The 16,614-nt window shown below is 39.4% G+C and overlaps 1 protein-coding gene across 3 annotated transcripts in view; it reads right to left on the bottom strand.

Moving 5' to 3' along the window:
- ELAVL4 (ELAV like RNA binding protein 4) overlaps positions 1-16,614 on the bottom strand; it is a gene marked incomplete at its 5' end in the record, with an annotated part of 62,780 nt that overhangs the window by 37,555 nt on the left and 8,611 nt on the right. For 2 of the 3 annotated variants that reach the window (XM_082002862.1, XM_082002863.1), the window contains one exon: positions 3,191-3,431. In XM_082002862.1, the coding sequence (XP_081858988.1) occupies positions 3,191-3,431 (241 nt within the window). Of the gene's footprint in view, positions 1-3,190; positions 3,432-16,614 lie in introns of those variants that run through there. The other variant, XM_082002864.1, reaches the window with a different exon arrangement.

Below are 16,614 nucleotides of genomic sequence, written 5' to 3'. Positions count from 1 at the left end.
ATATGCATGTTTAAACATGTCTTTCCAAAGCGAGGGGTAACATCACGAATCAATTTTCTTAAAAAACCCTACTACTGTTCCAAGACTGCAAAAAGACTTGGAGCAGATGATTATTCCTGACATACACTGTTTAATCCATTTTAAAATTAAGAAGAGTTCAGATCATAAATTCTCTCAAAGGGATCCCGTATGTTCAACAGACTTTGTCTAGCTGTGAACTCCCTGAAAAAAGTATTTTGGGAGCCTAAACATTATTTTATGAAATCTATGCAATTCCTTAACAGGACAGGGGAAATAGAGTCTTTTACATGAACCAATTCAATCCTATTTAGCCTCAGAAATACATCCAATTTTCTAATATGGTTTTGCCAGGGTACCTACTTAATGATTATGGTTTGTGACCTTCTCTTTTTCTTGAAGCAATCTCTCTCTGCAGAAAACTTTTTATTCTGGCTTTCCTTGATTTACCTTAATAGATATTAAGTTTGTCTCCCGCTAAGACAACCCATATTTTAAACAGGAAGAGCTCCAACATTTGTTTAGAGGCATACTACAACAGCGCACACTTCGCTGAGGTTTATTAAACACACAAAATTTTGAACAGAAATAACGAAGAATCCAGAAGTAGACAAAACCTAAATTGTTTCAGGCCTTCACCAGTTCAGCAAGAATAGCTTAAGAATTTACTGTTTCTTCTGCTGTACAGCTTTCACTGTCAAAAAAGAAAAGCAGAGAACCCCTGGAAAGCCAGTCACTCCTGTAACAGCCTACTGGCATAGCTCCCTCCCAAGAACCCTAATGAAGAACACACTTACATGACAATTCGGAAAGATGAGCTGGATATGAGCTCAGTGCATTTCCATTTTGTTACTCTGAATGCTCTAAACCTTTAAAAACATGGACTGCTTCTGGCTGAGGACTTAATTTGATTTACTAACTCTGAATTCAATGTGAGGAAGGAACATGCATCCTAAAATTTAGTAAATGTTGCACAATGTCTTGATAACAGGCCTGAAATTTTTGGCAGATTAAATTCCGTTTTCAAAAATGGCACAGCGACTTTGGAAGACTTTTTGCAAGTTTGGTTCTTTTGTACTTTGTATCACTTCTTAAAACAATTATGTAGGGTCCTCAATCACTTAGGGGTGATGTCCTCGAAGTATCTGTGTAATTATTTTTTTTTCCCCCCTTTAAAGTATGTTACTCATCATAGAGATTTACACACTTTGTGCAGAAAGAAAAAGCATAGGCAAAAAACTACCCAAGAATATGTCAGAAGATCATATAGCAAATTTCTCACATCTTCAAATACAGAGACAAAAGCCTGGAGATAGAATGAAACAAAAAGAATACTGTTCCTAGCTGATGAAATAATGGCTCTGTCCAAAGTCAGCCAATTCCCTATGAAAACAACACTGAACATCTAAAGTCTTGAAATTATATTGCAGGGACATCGTCATGAATTTGAGGGATATGGGAAGCAGAAAAGATCATGAAACACAGGACCTGCCACGATCAAAGTTCAAGCTAGGCACACTAGACTCCTGCAGATGAGGGTTAGGTATTCACTTCTGTCTGAAGTAACTGAAGTAACCTGCAATTGAATTTATCAGATTTTCAGGCTAAAAAGACAACGATTTGGAGCTAAAGTGGTCTGTTGGTAGATATCAAGGGTAGTACGTCACAGTGGGATACTGGGCCAGCTATGCTTATGAAAGAAGAGGACTTCAGTTAATTTGCATGGAAATTTCTGGAGTGGGAGGTTATAAGTCATTTGTTTTCCTTAAAGCAGAAAAAAGTAAAGAATAAATAAAAGTCAATTCAATTTTTCAATCTTCTTCCTTTAATACCCCTGAAGCTGTGTCCCAATCAGAAGATACACTGAAATAGATACATCATGGTCAACGTGCTAAAGAAAGCTCTGCCGGACTACACTTCTGAGGACTCGAGCTGCCCTGCAGCCATTGCCATTTGTTATGTGCCTTGTGTTCAACCTGAACATTTGCTGTACGTCAGGAAGTAAATAAAAAAGAAGCATTGCATGTTTAAAAGCACTAAGCAGATCATCCTAATACTGCCAGTAGTACAACACCTGCCAGGCTGTTACGGAAGTAGGTATGAAGATTTGAATTTTAATTACTCATCTTTACACGGTGCCTCTTTCCACAGAGCGCACACTCAAGCTGCCAGGAGTGCATCCGAGAGAAGAGACAGCTCCTTTTCTGGAACCCTTTCCTTCCCAAGGCTGCTGCTCTGTGCTAAACATAACAGCACTGGTGATACACTGAACAGCAATGACATTTCAGCTGTTCCCCACCTACAGTACGAGTAAACACGCAGCCTATAAACTAACCTATAAAGCAAGCTATAAAAGCTGATTGTTCATGCCCCTGTCTTCTTGCACATCAGTGAGTTCCTGGCTGTGGCAGCAAGAAAATAGAGTAGGCTAGGTGCATCTACACCCATCCACACCTCTTGTAGCAATGGTGCAAACATCTCGCTCCTTTTTGAGGCAGTATCTGCAATAGGAGGCTTTCCTCATTCTGAAGGCACCTACCAGTAGATGCTGCTTCATGTGAAAAAGTATCATGGCAAATTAGTGTTTTCAGGGAGCAAAATTAAGTTTTAACCAACACCCACAAATGTCCAAATGAAATCCAGAGCAGTGGCACCCAACTACAGACCACTGCTGTTCCAGAATGCCATGGTAAATAAGCTGTGATGGGCATGCAGAACCATCTTGACTTTACAGTGTTGTTAACAGGCAAAAATTTGATGAAGGTATGGTGAGGTTCAAAAGAAATAGTTCAAAACATCCAGTTGGCTCACGCCATTCACACTATCCTCCTACAACTTTATCAGCATTAAATAAAAAAAACCCAGAATAATTAGGAAAGTAATGCCATCATCTGAGCATGGCTCCAAGAAGCTGCACAGCATGTTACATGCATGCACACTGGCCATGTTTTTTTTTCTCAGATCTGTATGGAGGCTGGAAGACAAGGGGCTTCTCCTACAGTTGTTCTAGATCCAGTCTGTATCATTGACAACTAAAGGTTTACCATCTGAAGAAGTCTACCATGCAGTATTCCTCAAGCTAAGCACTTGCAATATAAGCACCAAGATTTTGCTGACTCCAAGTGTAAATGGACCCTGATGAATATAAGAGTCAACAATATAAAGCACTTACCTGTAATTTTGTCTCTCACGAGCTTGCAGGATTCAATTTCACCAATGCTCCCAAAGAGACTCCTGAACTCCTCCTGGGTCATGTTCTGGGGTAAATAGTTGACTATGAGGTTGGTTTTACTGTCATCTGTAGCAGCCCCCGTCTGCATCGGGGAAGGGCAGTTTCTACTGTTGCTGGAGGGTCCATTGGTTGTATTGGAAGTAGGGCCATTCGACACCTGAGGCTCCATGGTGCTAATTATCTACATCAAAATAAGATGAGAAGGGGAAAAAACCTTAAGTTTCATAGATACAATAGCTATTTTTAAAGATACTTACAAACGAATGAGTAGGTAGCATTCATGGCGCATTTAGATACTTCAACAAAAATACCCGGCTTGATTCCTCTCATTGTTGCAAAGTAGGTCATGCTCGTCTTTGGCTGTGAGCATATACTAAGATGCAGTTAAAAAAACCTTTTTTTGTTAATGCGAAGCTGAGTTCTGCTTTCATCACGCAGCCATTTTCACAAATGTAAATTTAAACTACATAAATTATAATTTAAGGTAATAATCATAATTAAAATTATAGTTCCATTAAATCAGATGAAGTAAGTGTATGGCTCTATAAAAAAGGTAAAATATTTTACCTATTTAATAACTGTATCACACAGTGCAATGACAACAACATTAACCAGGCACAGTCGATCTGCAAAGTGTCATCATTTGGATTGCCTTCAATTAATAAACTCACAGCATCCCAAGACATACCATTTACTGGTTCCAGTGATGACCTATATTCTCCAGTTATATTTTTCACTAACGAACTGACACCTCTTTAAATAATAAAGCCCTAGATTTGCAATCTTCAGAGATAAAGGTCTTCAGATATTTACTGGAATCAAAGAGGTTTAATCAGAGAAAGGCTTATCAGGTGCAGGCTGGAATTTTAACAAGTGCTTCTACCTTGAAATGCAAAATTCCAATTTTCACAGAAAAGACCCAAGTAGACCTTTCCCAAAAGCGACAAGCGAGAATCCAGCCTAGCAAAGTGCATACAGGACAGTAGCCCCATTGTCACCAGTGTCACCGGTCACGTGAGTAAAGCTGCATGTTTATCTGCAGGCTGAGGACTGAAGAATACAAGTTTTCAACTGAAAACTGCTCAGGCAAAGGAAGCAGAAAAGCCTGGGTACTGCCAGCCTTTTCTATACAGGTATTTGACTCCACTATCCTTCCAGCCTGTCTTCACTGTTGCCAGGGCTGACAAGGGAAGGATGTCATCTTCATCCCAAGTCTGGATAAATTAAAGCAATGCAAATGGTGTCTTTTGCGGTCTGCTATGACGTTTGTGATGGTGCAGCTCCACCGGTACCTCCTATCAAAGAGCATCCCTCAGATGGGCTCAGGCTCCCTCGATCAAAGACAGAGTCACTGATGCAAACTGCTGCCCCGGGCAGGAGACTCCACTGCCTGGGACCAGGACAAATGCAGGGAGAACTGAGAGATAAGACACTGCACACTCTGAACCTTGTGTTCATTTGATCCTGTAATTATTATAATTACTCAAGACTTAATTTACTTTAAATCCAGTGAGGTATATGTTGCGACAAATTAGGTCTGTAATCCAAGGAGGATGGGGGACACTAAAACAGGGGTGTCTGTGCTAAAATCAACTTCATCGGGGTGCTTCAGTCTCTAAATAGGTTACATTGTGGTCAGTTCTACTTACTTTTTAGTCAAAATGCCTCAGTGTTGTTTAATGCCTCGTTTAGGAAACTGCTCTCTCTTTTGTCACTGGAAATAAGTTTTGAATTATCATTATTTTTGATTGTTAGGCCAAGGAATAGCTATTTGGTTTAACAATTTTTAAATAAAAAGAAGCCCTGCCACACTATGCTTCACAAAAAGGCCTTAAAACACCAAGCAGAGGCATTTTAAAAATCAACCCCATGAAGACAGCAACTTCTTCAAAGACTTCGGCATGTCCAAACCAGACCTCCCCTGCCAATTTTACCAGCCCCATGTGCTCCTCCTTCACGACTTTCCCTTTTACCCAGGATTAGCCATACTTCCTTTTCAATCCGATTTCATACACATATTTACTCACACGTACCACTAAATGCTTCAGCTGCTCTTCAATCTGTTTAGCTCGGAAGCCCAGCTGGAAGATCATCCTTTGATCCCTGCACCTCTGTGACCAAACACCGACGCCAACCCTAAGCTTCGCTGCAGGGTCGGGGTGATGGACCCCACGGCTAACGCACTTCAGCTGAGCACAGTGCGCTCATAGATGCTCTATCTGCAGCAGCTTGATTAAAATCAGGGGGAAAAAATTCAGTTCTGGCAGTAAGACATAGTGAGTAGATGAATGAAGCAGCTGACACTTAACAGCCACTTTCCATGCGCATTTAGATCATCTGACCGGATCCTTTCCAACATAAAAAAAAAATCCACAAGGTAAACTGCAGTTTTCAGGACCGATCCTGCCCTTCTAAAGCTGACAGGGATACCACACTGCTGGTTTCAGTTACAGCAGAAGCAGGACTTCAGCACAATGCACTGAGGAAGGTACATCATCTATTATTAGCAACAGACACAAAAGCTATCTATAGTTGCCTATGATAAACAATAACCCTGGATCTTTTAAATCTGTGAAAGAAAACAAAATTCCAAACTGGCTCATGTCCTACTTAGGCCTTTTGTAAACTCTTTTTAGTTACATTTTGAGCATCCTTGCTCAGATTTCAATTCAGAACTCAACTCAGGTTCAGAACATTAAGAGTAAGCTGCTCTGTAAAAATCTGTTCTTGAACAAGTAGATTTCCTCACATAATACTTCATCAAAATATCTTGGCACAAACTAATGTCACACCAGGTGCCAGGTTTTCTTCCTAGTTACTGTCACTGAACTCCAATTAGGTTTCCTGATTTTTTCAATAGTAGAAAGTAAAATCAAGGCACTTATTTGCCCTTCAAATTATTGCAAAGTTGTAGGTTACTGAAAATTGATTTGCTGTATAAAAAAGAGATAGTGGATAGAGAGAAATGCTGAAGAATTATTAAAATATTTCTGATAAAGCATTTCACATGCATTTTTTTTACTGCGTAATTTTAAGTCTCCATTTACAGAGCAATTTCTGTGATAAAGCAGTTATGTACCAGAGCTTGCATTTGAAGTTCTTACGGGCACAAAGGAACAATACTTATTTTAGATGTACATACTGATTCACATTAGTAAAGACTTACATTATTCATGGTAACAAAAAGGTAAGTCCTAGCTCTCCTTCCCAAACATTGTCCTCTTCCCAACATGTCTGAAGCTCAAATCCACTGTTACGAGTTCAGTGTGCATGCACTGGAACATTTATTGTCACGGACTCTTTTTAATATTAAGTAGTTGTTGATCCCACAGTCAGCACATTACATAAGAGTAACATTATTTAAAGAATACACTTCAACATGCCATTTGCTGTTTTTTCTACCCACAACACTGAGATTTAGATTTTTAATTCAATACCTGTATCACAACATGAACATTTTTGAAATAGATACTCTAGTTTCCTGGGCACACAGTTAACTTTCATTATGTTTTAATTACTGGTAATAACTTTAACACAAGAAAGTATTGGGCTGCAATTCAATTATAAAAAAATATTAAAGGAGGCTGTAAGTACGTCTTTCACTCATCAAGGGCTTATTTGGATATGGGCAAAATAAATGTGGAAAATACAGCAGTGACCTAATCCCAACGTTAATTTTTTAAAAACAAAACATATTCTTATCCCTTGAAGATTAGTATTACATCTCTATACACGCCACCTAAAATTAGCAACATCTCTATGCTTTTGTAGATCTTCTCTGACCCAGTTTAGGCAGCTACTACTGGTCTTGAAATATTACAGTGCAAAAGTCATGTGTGATGACATTCACATGCTACTAATAAGAGGTATTTTGTTCTGTGTTTGGTTTTTTTTTTTGGCAACAACTCACCAGACTTCCAATACTGCAACACCATGTTCTATATACAGAATAAGTGTCTCTGAAGAATAAGCTGCAGTTACTGTTGATAGACATTGGTAATTTAGCCACCAATAATTTGAATATTGTATCTTTATAACACTGAAAAAATATGACCTGTGACAATTTCAAGACTGCAATTTTGTAAATTGAAGGCAATCCGTATTTCAAATTCTGCATGTATTTAATCAGACTGCTCCTTTAAAACAGGACTTCTTGGTGTACTACTTTTCTCAGTACGGTGATGTATCGACAGAGTACGAGGTATTTTAGTCTGACAGATTTCAGAAAGAAATGCTTCGCTGCTCAGGAAGACAGCATAAGCTCTGCCAGTGTTTTGCAAAACAATGCTTACCAAAAGGCTTGGTATAACCCCTCCTACAAAATATCAGCGACAAATACCCATTATAGCAACTCCTACATTACAAATAACATTTTGAGAAATACTTTTGTCTTTTTTTTTTTTTACAATTAATTTCAGTTTATTCCTGCTGAAATATTAGCTTCAACAATAATGGGAGGAATACCTGTATGTATAAACAGAACTATTACAATGCTTAAACAAGCTAGAGTAACTGACATTAATCTTCAGTTATTACAGTAAATGTGACATCCATCTACCATCACAAAGCATAGTTGATGAATCATTTAGAAAACTACCCATAGACTGATTAAGACAGTGTTATCTCCGTATTGCATGCATAAACAATAGCCAATGGCTCGATAAATGTAAATATACATGCTCTATATTTATAAAATTTGTTCTCAGCAGTCTAAAAGAAGGTCTGCATGTTGAACTGAAAGACTGTCACATATGTATGCTGAAAGGAGCTCGTATTCAGCAAATAATTGGCACCCATTCTTGTTGTCTGAATTACATATACTACACTGCCCATAATCCACAATAAACAAATTAATTTGGTATGTATAAAAAAGTAACAAATAAGATTAAGAAGTGTTATTTAGAGGCACTAGAGAAGTGTTTTTAAAAATAGTACAAGCAATCTTTTCCCAAAATCAAAATCTAAAAAAAAAAAAAAATCCTAAAAACTATGGAGAATTCATGCAGACATTCATTTTGAGGACTCGGAAGTCAAAAAAGTTATCTATGAATAATGAACTGTTCACAGCACCTAAATGCCATGAAAAATGATCATGGTAAATTACACCTCATGAATTCTTCATGAGGTCTAATTTTATATTATTTCTAAGTGTTCATTAATGAACAAACTCAGAACATTCTCCCATAAAAAAGAATTTAGATAAATAATGCAAAGCTCTTACTTTATCTAAAAAAGCTTTTTAATTAGCATTGCAAGTTGTTTGCTTTTACAAGAGAAAACAAATGGTGCCATGGCAGAGGTCCCATAGCCATCTCCTGAACAACGATGACAAAAGGAAAAACAAACAAAACCTCTCCGAGAAAATAAGTGTAGATCCACAAAGGTTTTCCTTCTATAATGAGAAACAGGCTTTAACTCCCAGCATATCTGCTCTTCTGAATGGAAGTCAGCATGGCAAGAGTCTCGGTCCCACAAGAACTTTTCTGCAGGTGAGAAAAGCCCATTTTACAGAGGCTGCCTGACTGATCCATCCATAGCTCTCCCGTCTGCCGATCTGTTCATGAACAGCCATGCCAAAGCCAGAACGTCAGTCCATGGGTATGCAGTGGAACACACACAAACACATCTAAGACCAGGTCCCTCAGCCCTGGACCAGCAGCTGCATGCCCTCACCCCACTTTGGGATGCAGCCACTGATACTCACTTCAGGGGTATTAAGCAGATCTTATTTTTTGCAGAATGAGGCACTGGATCGTAAAATCTTGCAGGACTGATCATGTCATCTTCCCACAGGAATGTTAAAAAAGTAGTAGTGATTTTAAGTATTCATTGGTTCAAAACCACAACTCCAGCCACAGCAAGAAGCAGGTGCACCGGAACCTCATGTACATGTTATGTGGGCTTCTTTCTAAAGTGACCTTCGGAGAGGCAAGCGATGGTCTGTGTGCAGCTCCAGTACAGACTTTCTTCTCTAACACATCTGCCAGATTTCACTGTCAGCTACACTTTTATTAGAGCTTATGTACTGCAGAACTAGACCTCGCTATTATTTACCTAATAAATACATCATGAACATGAAATAAAGGAGGAAAATGAAAGTTGAGCAAATCTGCCTGGAGGCAAATCCAATATCCCAGGGACAAATCATTATCTAAACCTCCCTATTTTGACATGCTCCCCACTCACATGCACTTTTACATGCTCCATCTTTACTTTCCTGTAAGTAAAAGTCATATTTAATATGTTAAGTATAGATATAGCTGAAGGTCTCAGCTTAGAAAACTAGCAGTCTCTGGCTCTTACAGCAGGGATACAGTCTTATAAAATCTTGGTTTCAGAGTGCACTGCACTCAGGTTGAAATGGCATTTAAACATATTCAGCAAGTTCACATTTATGGGTGCCACAATAATTGTACAGAGTACACAAATGATACAAATGGAGAAGACAACAAATGCATTCATTTTAAGAGGCAAGCTTCAGTTCAAATAAAGGAGAAAATTATTTTCTTTAATAGCTAAATTTATCCTGATCTAGGCCATTATAAGCTTCTGCGTGAATATGCTAAGACAAAATATTCTGTCCCCAGTCTGCAGTGAAATGAATGCAAAGTTTATTGGCAGTATTACTTATCACAGCAGTGCCTGAAGGATATAACTGATACTAGCATCAAGTTGTGCTAGATGCTGTTCAAATCGGTAGTAAGGGCAGGGATTGCCACCGTATCAACACAGCAACAAAAAACAGAAAGGCAAAACCTGGTATTTTTATTCCCAGTTTTGCAGAAGGGAGTCATACCAGAGAAAAGTACCTAGGGAAACGGCTGAAGTCACACAGTAAGCTGTGACAGCTCCGTAACACAACACCATATCCTCAAACCTGGCCCCCAGTGACCAGGTCACCACTCCTAAAAACTTTTTCAAAAAGCCAAACAGCGATACAATACACCAAATTGCCCTTTTTTTAAAATGTTTCAGATAAATGTGTCTTCTGTTCCCAGGAAGTATGGGCTCTACAGTTTTGTATTTGATTTCGAGTACAAAAGGGAATGGGATGGCAAAAATGAAGACACCAAAATAAGTTACAACCATTTCAACATCGGTAACTACGCAGTTATCAATAATTGAGGAAGCCACTCTCAGAACTACATGTCCAGTAATAACACGAGAGGAACAAAAGGCATCACATCTCATACTTCATATGCTCTCTTACTCTTCCTACAGGTACTCTGGGGATGAGAAATCAGAGGAGGACAACTACAATTAGTGTACATATGGTACTCCCCAAAGGCCAGATGAAACACACAGGACTGGGGAGTAGATACATGGACAAGCATTCCAAGCACAGTGATCTCTGGGAAGCATGACAGCAGTGCTGCACTGCACACTTGCAAGGACAAAAATATTCTTTCAGAAGCAGAATATAGTTATAGCTCTATCATAGGTATTACCTCAACTCATAGTGTTTTGAGGTGCTTTATGAACTTCTACTGGGCTTCATTTTCAAAGCGCTGTTTCCAGCTTCTTCACCTCTTGCGGTGGTTACAGAGAAACTATGCCTGTTTGAAATCTCAGAGGTGTTTGTCTCTGTTCTTCAGTGTTTTCCAAACATCTTATGAAAGTCTACAGCAAATGTGCTCAACAGCACTAATGCAGTAAGTGGGGAAAGCTAATATAATGGGTGATGGTCACAGAAGTTTCCTACTACCCCTGTATCAGCGTCATCCTTTTTGCTAAGGCAAACTGACTTCTAGAAAGCCAGCCATGCCCTTTCTTTAGGCTGGTTTCACCAGAACTTGCCTGTAAATAGTTTCTGCCATTAAACATAACTTACATATGAAGATATGGGAGAACACAGCCTTGATTTCACAGCACAACCACCACACTGCAATACAGCTTTGGAGAAAGCCACCATAGAAGACACCCAGAGAGGTAAGGGATGCGTCACCAGCCTATTAGACGGATTACACAGTTAGTTCGTGTGAAAACCCCTTAACAACCCCTTGTGCCCCACACGCCACAGACCACAAAGGCCGGTGGCGGAGAGGTATCCTACTTCTGTGCCAGGACACTGCCAACAACGGCTCTTGCCCACCCATGTCCCTGGGGATCACTGGCTGCCTCCGCTAAAAGGTCTACATGGTTCTGAAACTCAAAGGCAATGCAGCCAGGCTCTGCCTTCAGAAGGAACATCTATTTCCTCATCAATCACCCCTGTACCTCTGCCAAATTCATACCAGGCAACTCTGTACCTAAAATTTTACAAGGGCTTTATTTCAAAATTTATTTCATCATTCTGGATTGCTCCTTATTCCCTCTCAGCTTTTCATCTGGATTTAAGTGTTCTTTGGCCTTCATATGCATTGTCAAAGGAGATCGAGGGGAAAAAAAAAATCTCAACAATAAGATGACATCTTTGATTGATACTCCAAGCCAAAATTTGATGAAAACATTCTCTTTCTCCATGGACTGCATTATTAGGCCGATACCACAAAGGCAACAGGTCTCCCAGTGACTGCCTTGTCCCTCTTGAAAAAGAGACAGTGACAAAAATCATACTTAAAATCTGTGCTAGCAGGGTGATAAAAACCAAAACACCATTGACAATAAAGTATTATGAGGCAAACCATGAAAGATTGAAGAGGCTTTCTCAAAAGCCTGGATACTAGGTAATAATAATGATAATAATATTAATAAGAGAGCATGGTAGAGACCAACATCTAAGACAGGTCCTCAGTCTAAAGGACATACAACCTAAAAATACACTAAAATGAAGCCAATGAGAAAGTCTTTTTACATTTTGGTTACTTTCCCAATTTTATTTTTAGCTCAGAATTTTGTTTACTCATCACTAGCTCCTTGTAAGTTCACTGACTATATTACTGAGTTACATATTACTAATCTATAACTGAATTATATTAATGACTTGGGAATGTGTGTTGCACTGTACTGACGCACAGATTCCCATGGGTACATACATGTTCATGTAAGAATCAGACAGCTGCAAGTCTTCAGCTGCTGTAGACCTGTCGCAATTCCATTTCACGTTTTTCCCTTTAAGAAAATAATCTAGGATCATTTGCAACCCGAGAGTTTAGACAGCGAAAGCTGTATTACAAGCCATACTGAAACCTAAAAGCGTCTACTTACCAGAAGGCAAAGCAAAGCAAGGACAGAGCAGGCTCTCCATGAAGCCTAGGAACATCCAACCCCCCCACCGCTGTTATTTCTACTGTAGTTCTAGAAACAAAAGCTACCATTTTCAGAAGCTCATAAGTGATTTAAGATTCAATGTTGACTGCAATAGGATTTCAGCTGCTAAGCCGTAAGTTCTTCTTATGAAAATGTTGCCTATATGTTTTTCATGCAAAGACAGGCTATGTTAGGCAGGAATGGACAGCTTAGCAAAATACAGACCACAACCAAGATATTTTAAGGCTCTGTCCTCAACAGGACCTTAATGAAGACACACTGGTAAACACAATTAGGAAACACTAATCAACATGTGTACATCTTGACTGCTGGCACCAACATCTCTATGGATACTGCTGCTTGCAGGTCTAAGAGATAGACACCAAAATACGACTTAGCTGAACATCATAATTTCTGTCTCCATCATTAGAAATGTTGGCTTACTGCAAAGCAACAACCTATTTCTCTTAGAACTGAACTGGATTAGTAATAAAGAAGTTTACAGCTTTTTTACAATTCATCCGTAAGCCTGCAGCCCTATACCACACTAATACTGCTCATGGAAGTAATCTTTTAATGAAACAACCATCCCTGTTTCTGTAATGTACCTATGGTAGAGAAGGTTACAATGCATTACTCCAAATCAATATGGATGTCACCATCTTAAAGGTCATAAACAAATAAAAATTGAAGACTTGAGAAATTTCTGGCAGAGAAGTGATCAGAAATTACCTTCTTGTATGTAGAGGCAGCTGTTTACTCTGATGGTTTCACAAAAGAAGTATCTACACAATAGCTTAAACAAGAGTAGGTTTTAATGTACTGTTTGGGATAAATATCTCAGCAATCCTTAATTCAAACGATCTCATGCATAGAAGTATCTATGCTAAGCTCAAAGACCCATTACCTTAGATTAATAATAGATTATTCATCAGTGAAGGACAAAATATCAAGTACATACGCATGTGTCTGTCACAGGTCAGGCTAACAGATCCCAATGTTTTATTCTGGACATAAATTCTATTAATCTCTGTACTAAGAAAGGGAAACATGCCACAGGCCAAATCAAACACCCTCCTTATTCCAATTACTCAGATGCCTCCTAAAATTTCCACATGAATTCATATTCAAATTCACCAAATTCTTATTCAAATAAATGAACATACACCGAACCAAAACAAAAAAAGTAAAAATTCTTCAAAGCTCCTCTTAGGGGGGAAAAAAAAAAAAAAAGAGCAGACCTCATGGATAACATACTCCTGGTTAAGACACAATTCTGCCAACGCACCCAACAGAAGCGCTGTCAACCGCGGCCCCTGCTCAGATACAGGGGCCTGTGGACAGGGTGGGACCCAGGCCACCCCAGCTGTCCCCACTCAGAACCCATGTTACATTTTGCTTAGATGTCACAAGGCCGCCAGAAAAGTGGCAGCATTATCAGAGATTACTAGGCAGAAGTGTCCTAACAGCCTGAGCACATAAGAACAGGTTACTTGAGTATTAAAAAGTCAAAATAACCAAGTTACTGTCCTTTCTATTGACTAGCTTTCCCTTACAAACCTCAGTAGTCCTAAGCAGACTTCAAACTGCAAGCTAGATCCACTCCATGTGTTCCACCTCAAAAAAGAATAAGATGACAGAAGTGACATTGTGTCATTATTAAACCTAATACATCACCTAAGCACCCCTGACCACAGGGGCATTCAGCCTAGGTGTCCTGGTCCAGCCTGGTGTCAAAATGCTGGAGAACATGGCTCCTGCAAGTGGCCACATACGGCTGCAAAGCTTCTTGATAACCACAGAAGAACATCACACAAATAACACTCATTTTTGCATATAGTGAAGACTAACGACGGAAATTAAACTCAAGAATTTCTACCCCAATGAGCATCTACATTTATGAACACTTCTTTCAGCAGTTGGGTAATGACAAGCACAGACAATAAGAAAAGGCTTCTAAAAATACAGTACTCTTTCCTGGATTAGTGTGTCTACAGTTAAATATAAACTATGCTCTATAAATTATCAAACACAATGTCAGATTCTGAAGTGCACTCTGGAATCTCTCACAGAGCACACAAAATACAGAAAATGATAATTTTGTCCTGGCCCAGTTAGTCTAAAGAACAACATGCTACTGTGCTGGATCATGGAGTTAGTTCACATTAATGGTCACACTAAAAATGGCTACAGCCACCACCGCCGTTGCACATTTAATTTTTCAGGACCCTCTGCATCAAGCAAAGAAATTAATTCCCTGAACAGCTGCTCTCACAGGAAGGGAACCGACAGCAACATTGCCACAGTATAGCTGGCACAGGCATATTAGGAAGAATTTCCAGCATTCACGCTTTCTGCTAAAAATCAACTTCCCCCTACTCATCTACTGCCAGTAACTTCATTTGGAACAAAGATATACAGGGAATGGTATTAGAACTATTTTTATTTAAGGAGCATTTGTTTACAGGCATTATTACTTCTATGGTGTCATGACTGTGTTCTGCTCTACAGGAGTAACAGAATGAGCTTTTGCCCACAAGTGCTCCTGCTCATAGTAAAGCAAAAAGTCACTGCCCATCGTTTGAAGATCAAGGACAGACAGCAAGAGAAGATGAATACAAGGACAGCAATTAACAGTCACATTTATAAACCCTTCAATCAAATAAAATCTCTACATATCCCCAAATATCTCTGATGCCACATGCAGAACGCACAGTGTAGTGACTTAAACACAGGTTCCATGCTGTTGAGTCGCAAGTTTTACATTCTCTAACATCAAATTGCTGATAGCTATGGGAGTCTATGTGTCATCTCAGAAGGACTGAGAAAAGGTATGGCCTCCTCCCCAGATTAGCATTCCGCTCCATAAAAATGTTTGTTAGTATTTTGCCCATGTGGTTTACTACAACGCTCTCAGACCAAAACTACTACAGACAGGTGGATTTCCCCACACCTTAAGCACATAATAGACATCAAGAGTTTAAATTAGTCCACATACTGAACAAAAATTGCCCAACGCAAAACCTTCTGAGGAAGTTTAGTCTAGCAGTAATAATTCTCAAAGTCACAAATACCTCTTTTGCTTTTAAAAGCAGTAGAGAAATGTGGACTTCTGAAAAACTAATCTGGACTGGGGAGATAAGGGGACAGAGTCGGTTCCTGGAATTCCACATCCTTGCTGGGCAATTAAACATAACAAGATGAGTCAGATCTACCTTAAATTCTAAATTGTGAGTACTGCTGTCTCTGCTAGTTTTCCAGTATGCAGTAATGAAAGATTCATAAGGGGAGGAAAAATAAGAAGGAAAAAGCTTCCTTCATCGCCCATGTCCCTACAAAAGCTTTTCAACAGCATTCAACCTGGGAGTTAATACTTCCCAGTGCTCAGAAAAACAACCAGCTACTCCAAATGAGCACGCACGCAATTATAGGCCAACACACAGGGCCCAAGCACAGCGCAGTTACCTGCTCCAGCAGCAATCTTTTGGGCTCTATACGGAGGGTCAGATGGGACCTTCTCACCAAATGTCCCTCAGGAAGCAAAAACCAGAGGGAGCTGTTTGGTTTTACTTCTACGGCTCGGCAAACACACCCAGGTACGCAGCGGAGTGGCTGGATCTGAAGGACTTACGCTACTGGAAAGGCTCCAGTGGCACCACCGCCCTCTATCAACACCGAAAAAAAATCACTTACGTGGTCAGAGACGCATTACGCATGGAACCTTCTTGAACACTGCAAATGACAGAACCACCTCCCATAGTCATTTGTGTCTGTCTTGAAACAAACATACATTATCATATCGCCTTTACCTCCAACAATTCAGGATGCTCAGAAGCCAAACATGCTACTACCCCGATAATGAAAAATACTGGCGCATGGCTCCAGACTGGGGAAAAATATCAACCATAGTGTGTAAGTGCTTTTATAGCAATAAAAATAATTCAGTATTAAAAGAATAAAGTATCTTTTTTTTAGATTTCAAGGACATAAAATTTCCCATCACAACAACATCGCTGACGCAACTGCGTGTGCCTTAGCAACACAGGCGTACTACAGAATTTTATATACATCGTGACTCCAAATATTGTCAAAGCTAGGCTTGTATTTTACTGTGCCACTAAACCCAAAAGGACATACAAAGGTTTAGCTATTTTAATTAATTATCTTAATATTCC

This window comes from Phaethon aethereus (assembly GCF_964289735.1).
Source record: "Phaethon aethereus genome assembly, chromosome: 8".
NCBI classification, from domain to species: Eukaryota; Metazoa; Chordata; class Aves; order Phaethontiformes; family Phaethontidae; genus Phaethon; species Phaethon aethereus.
This window is presented reverse-complemented; position numbering and strand designations above follow the sequence as displayed.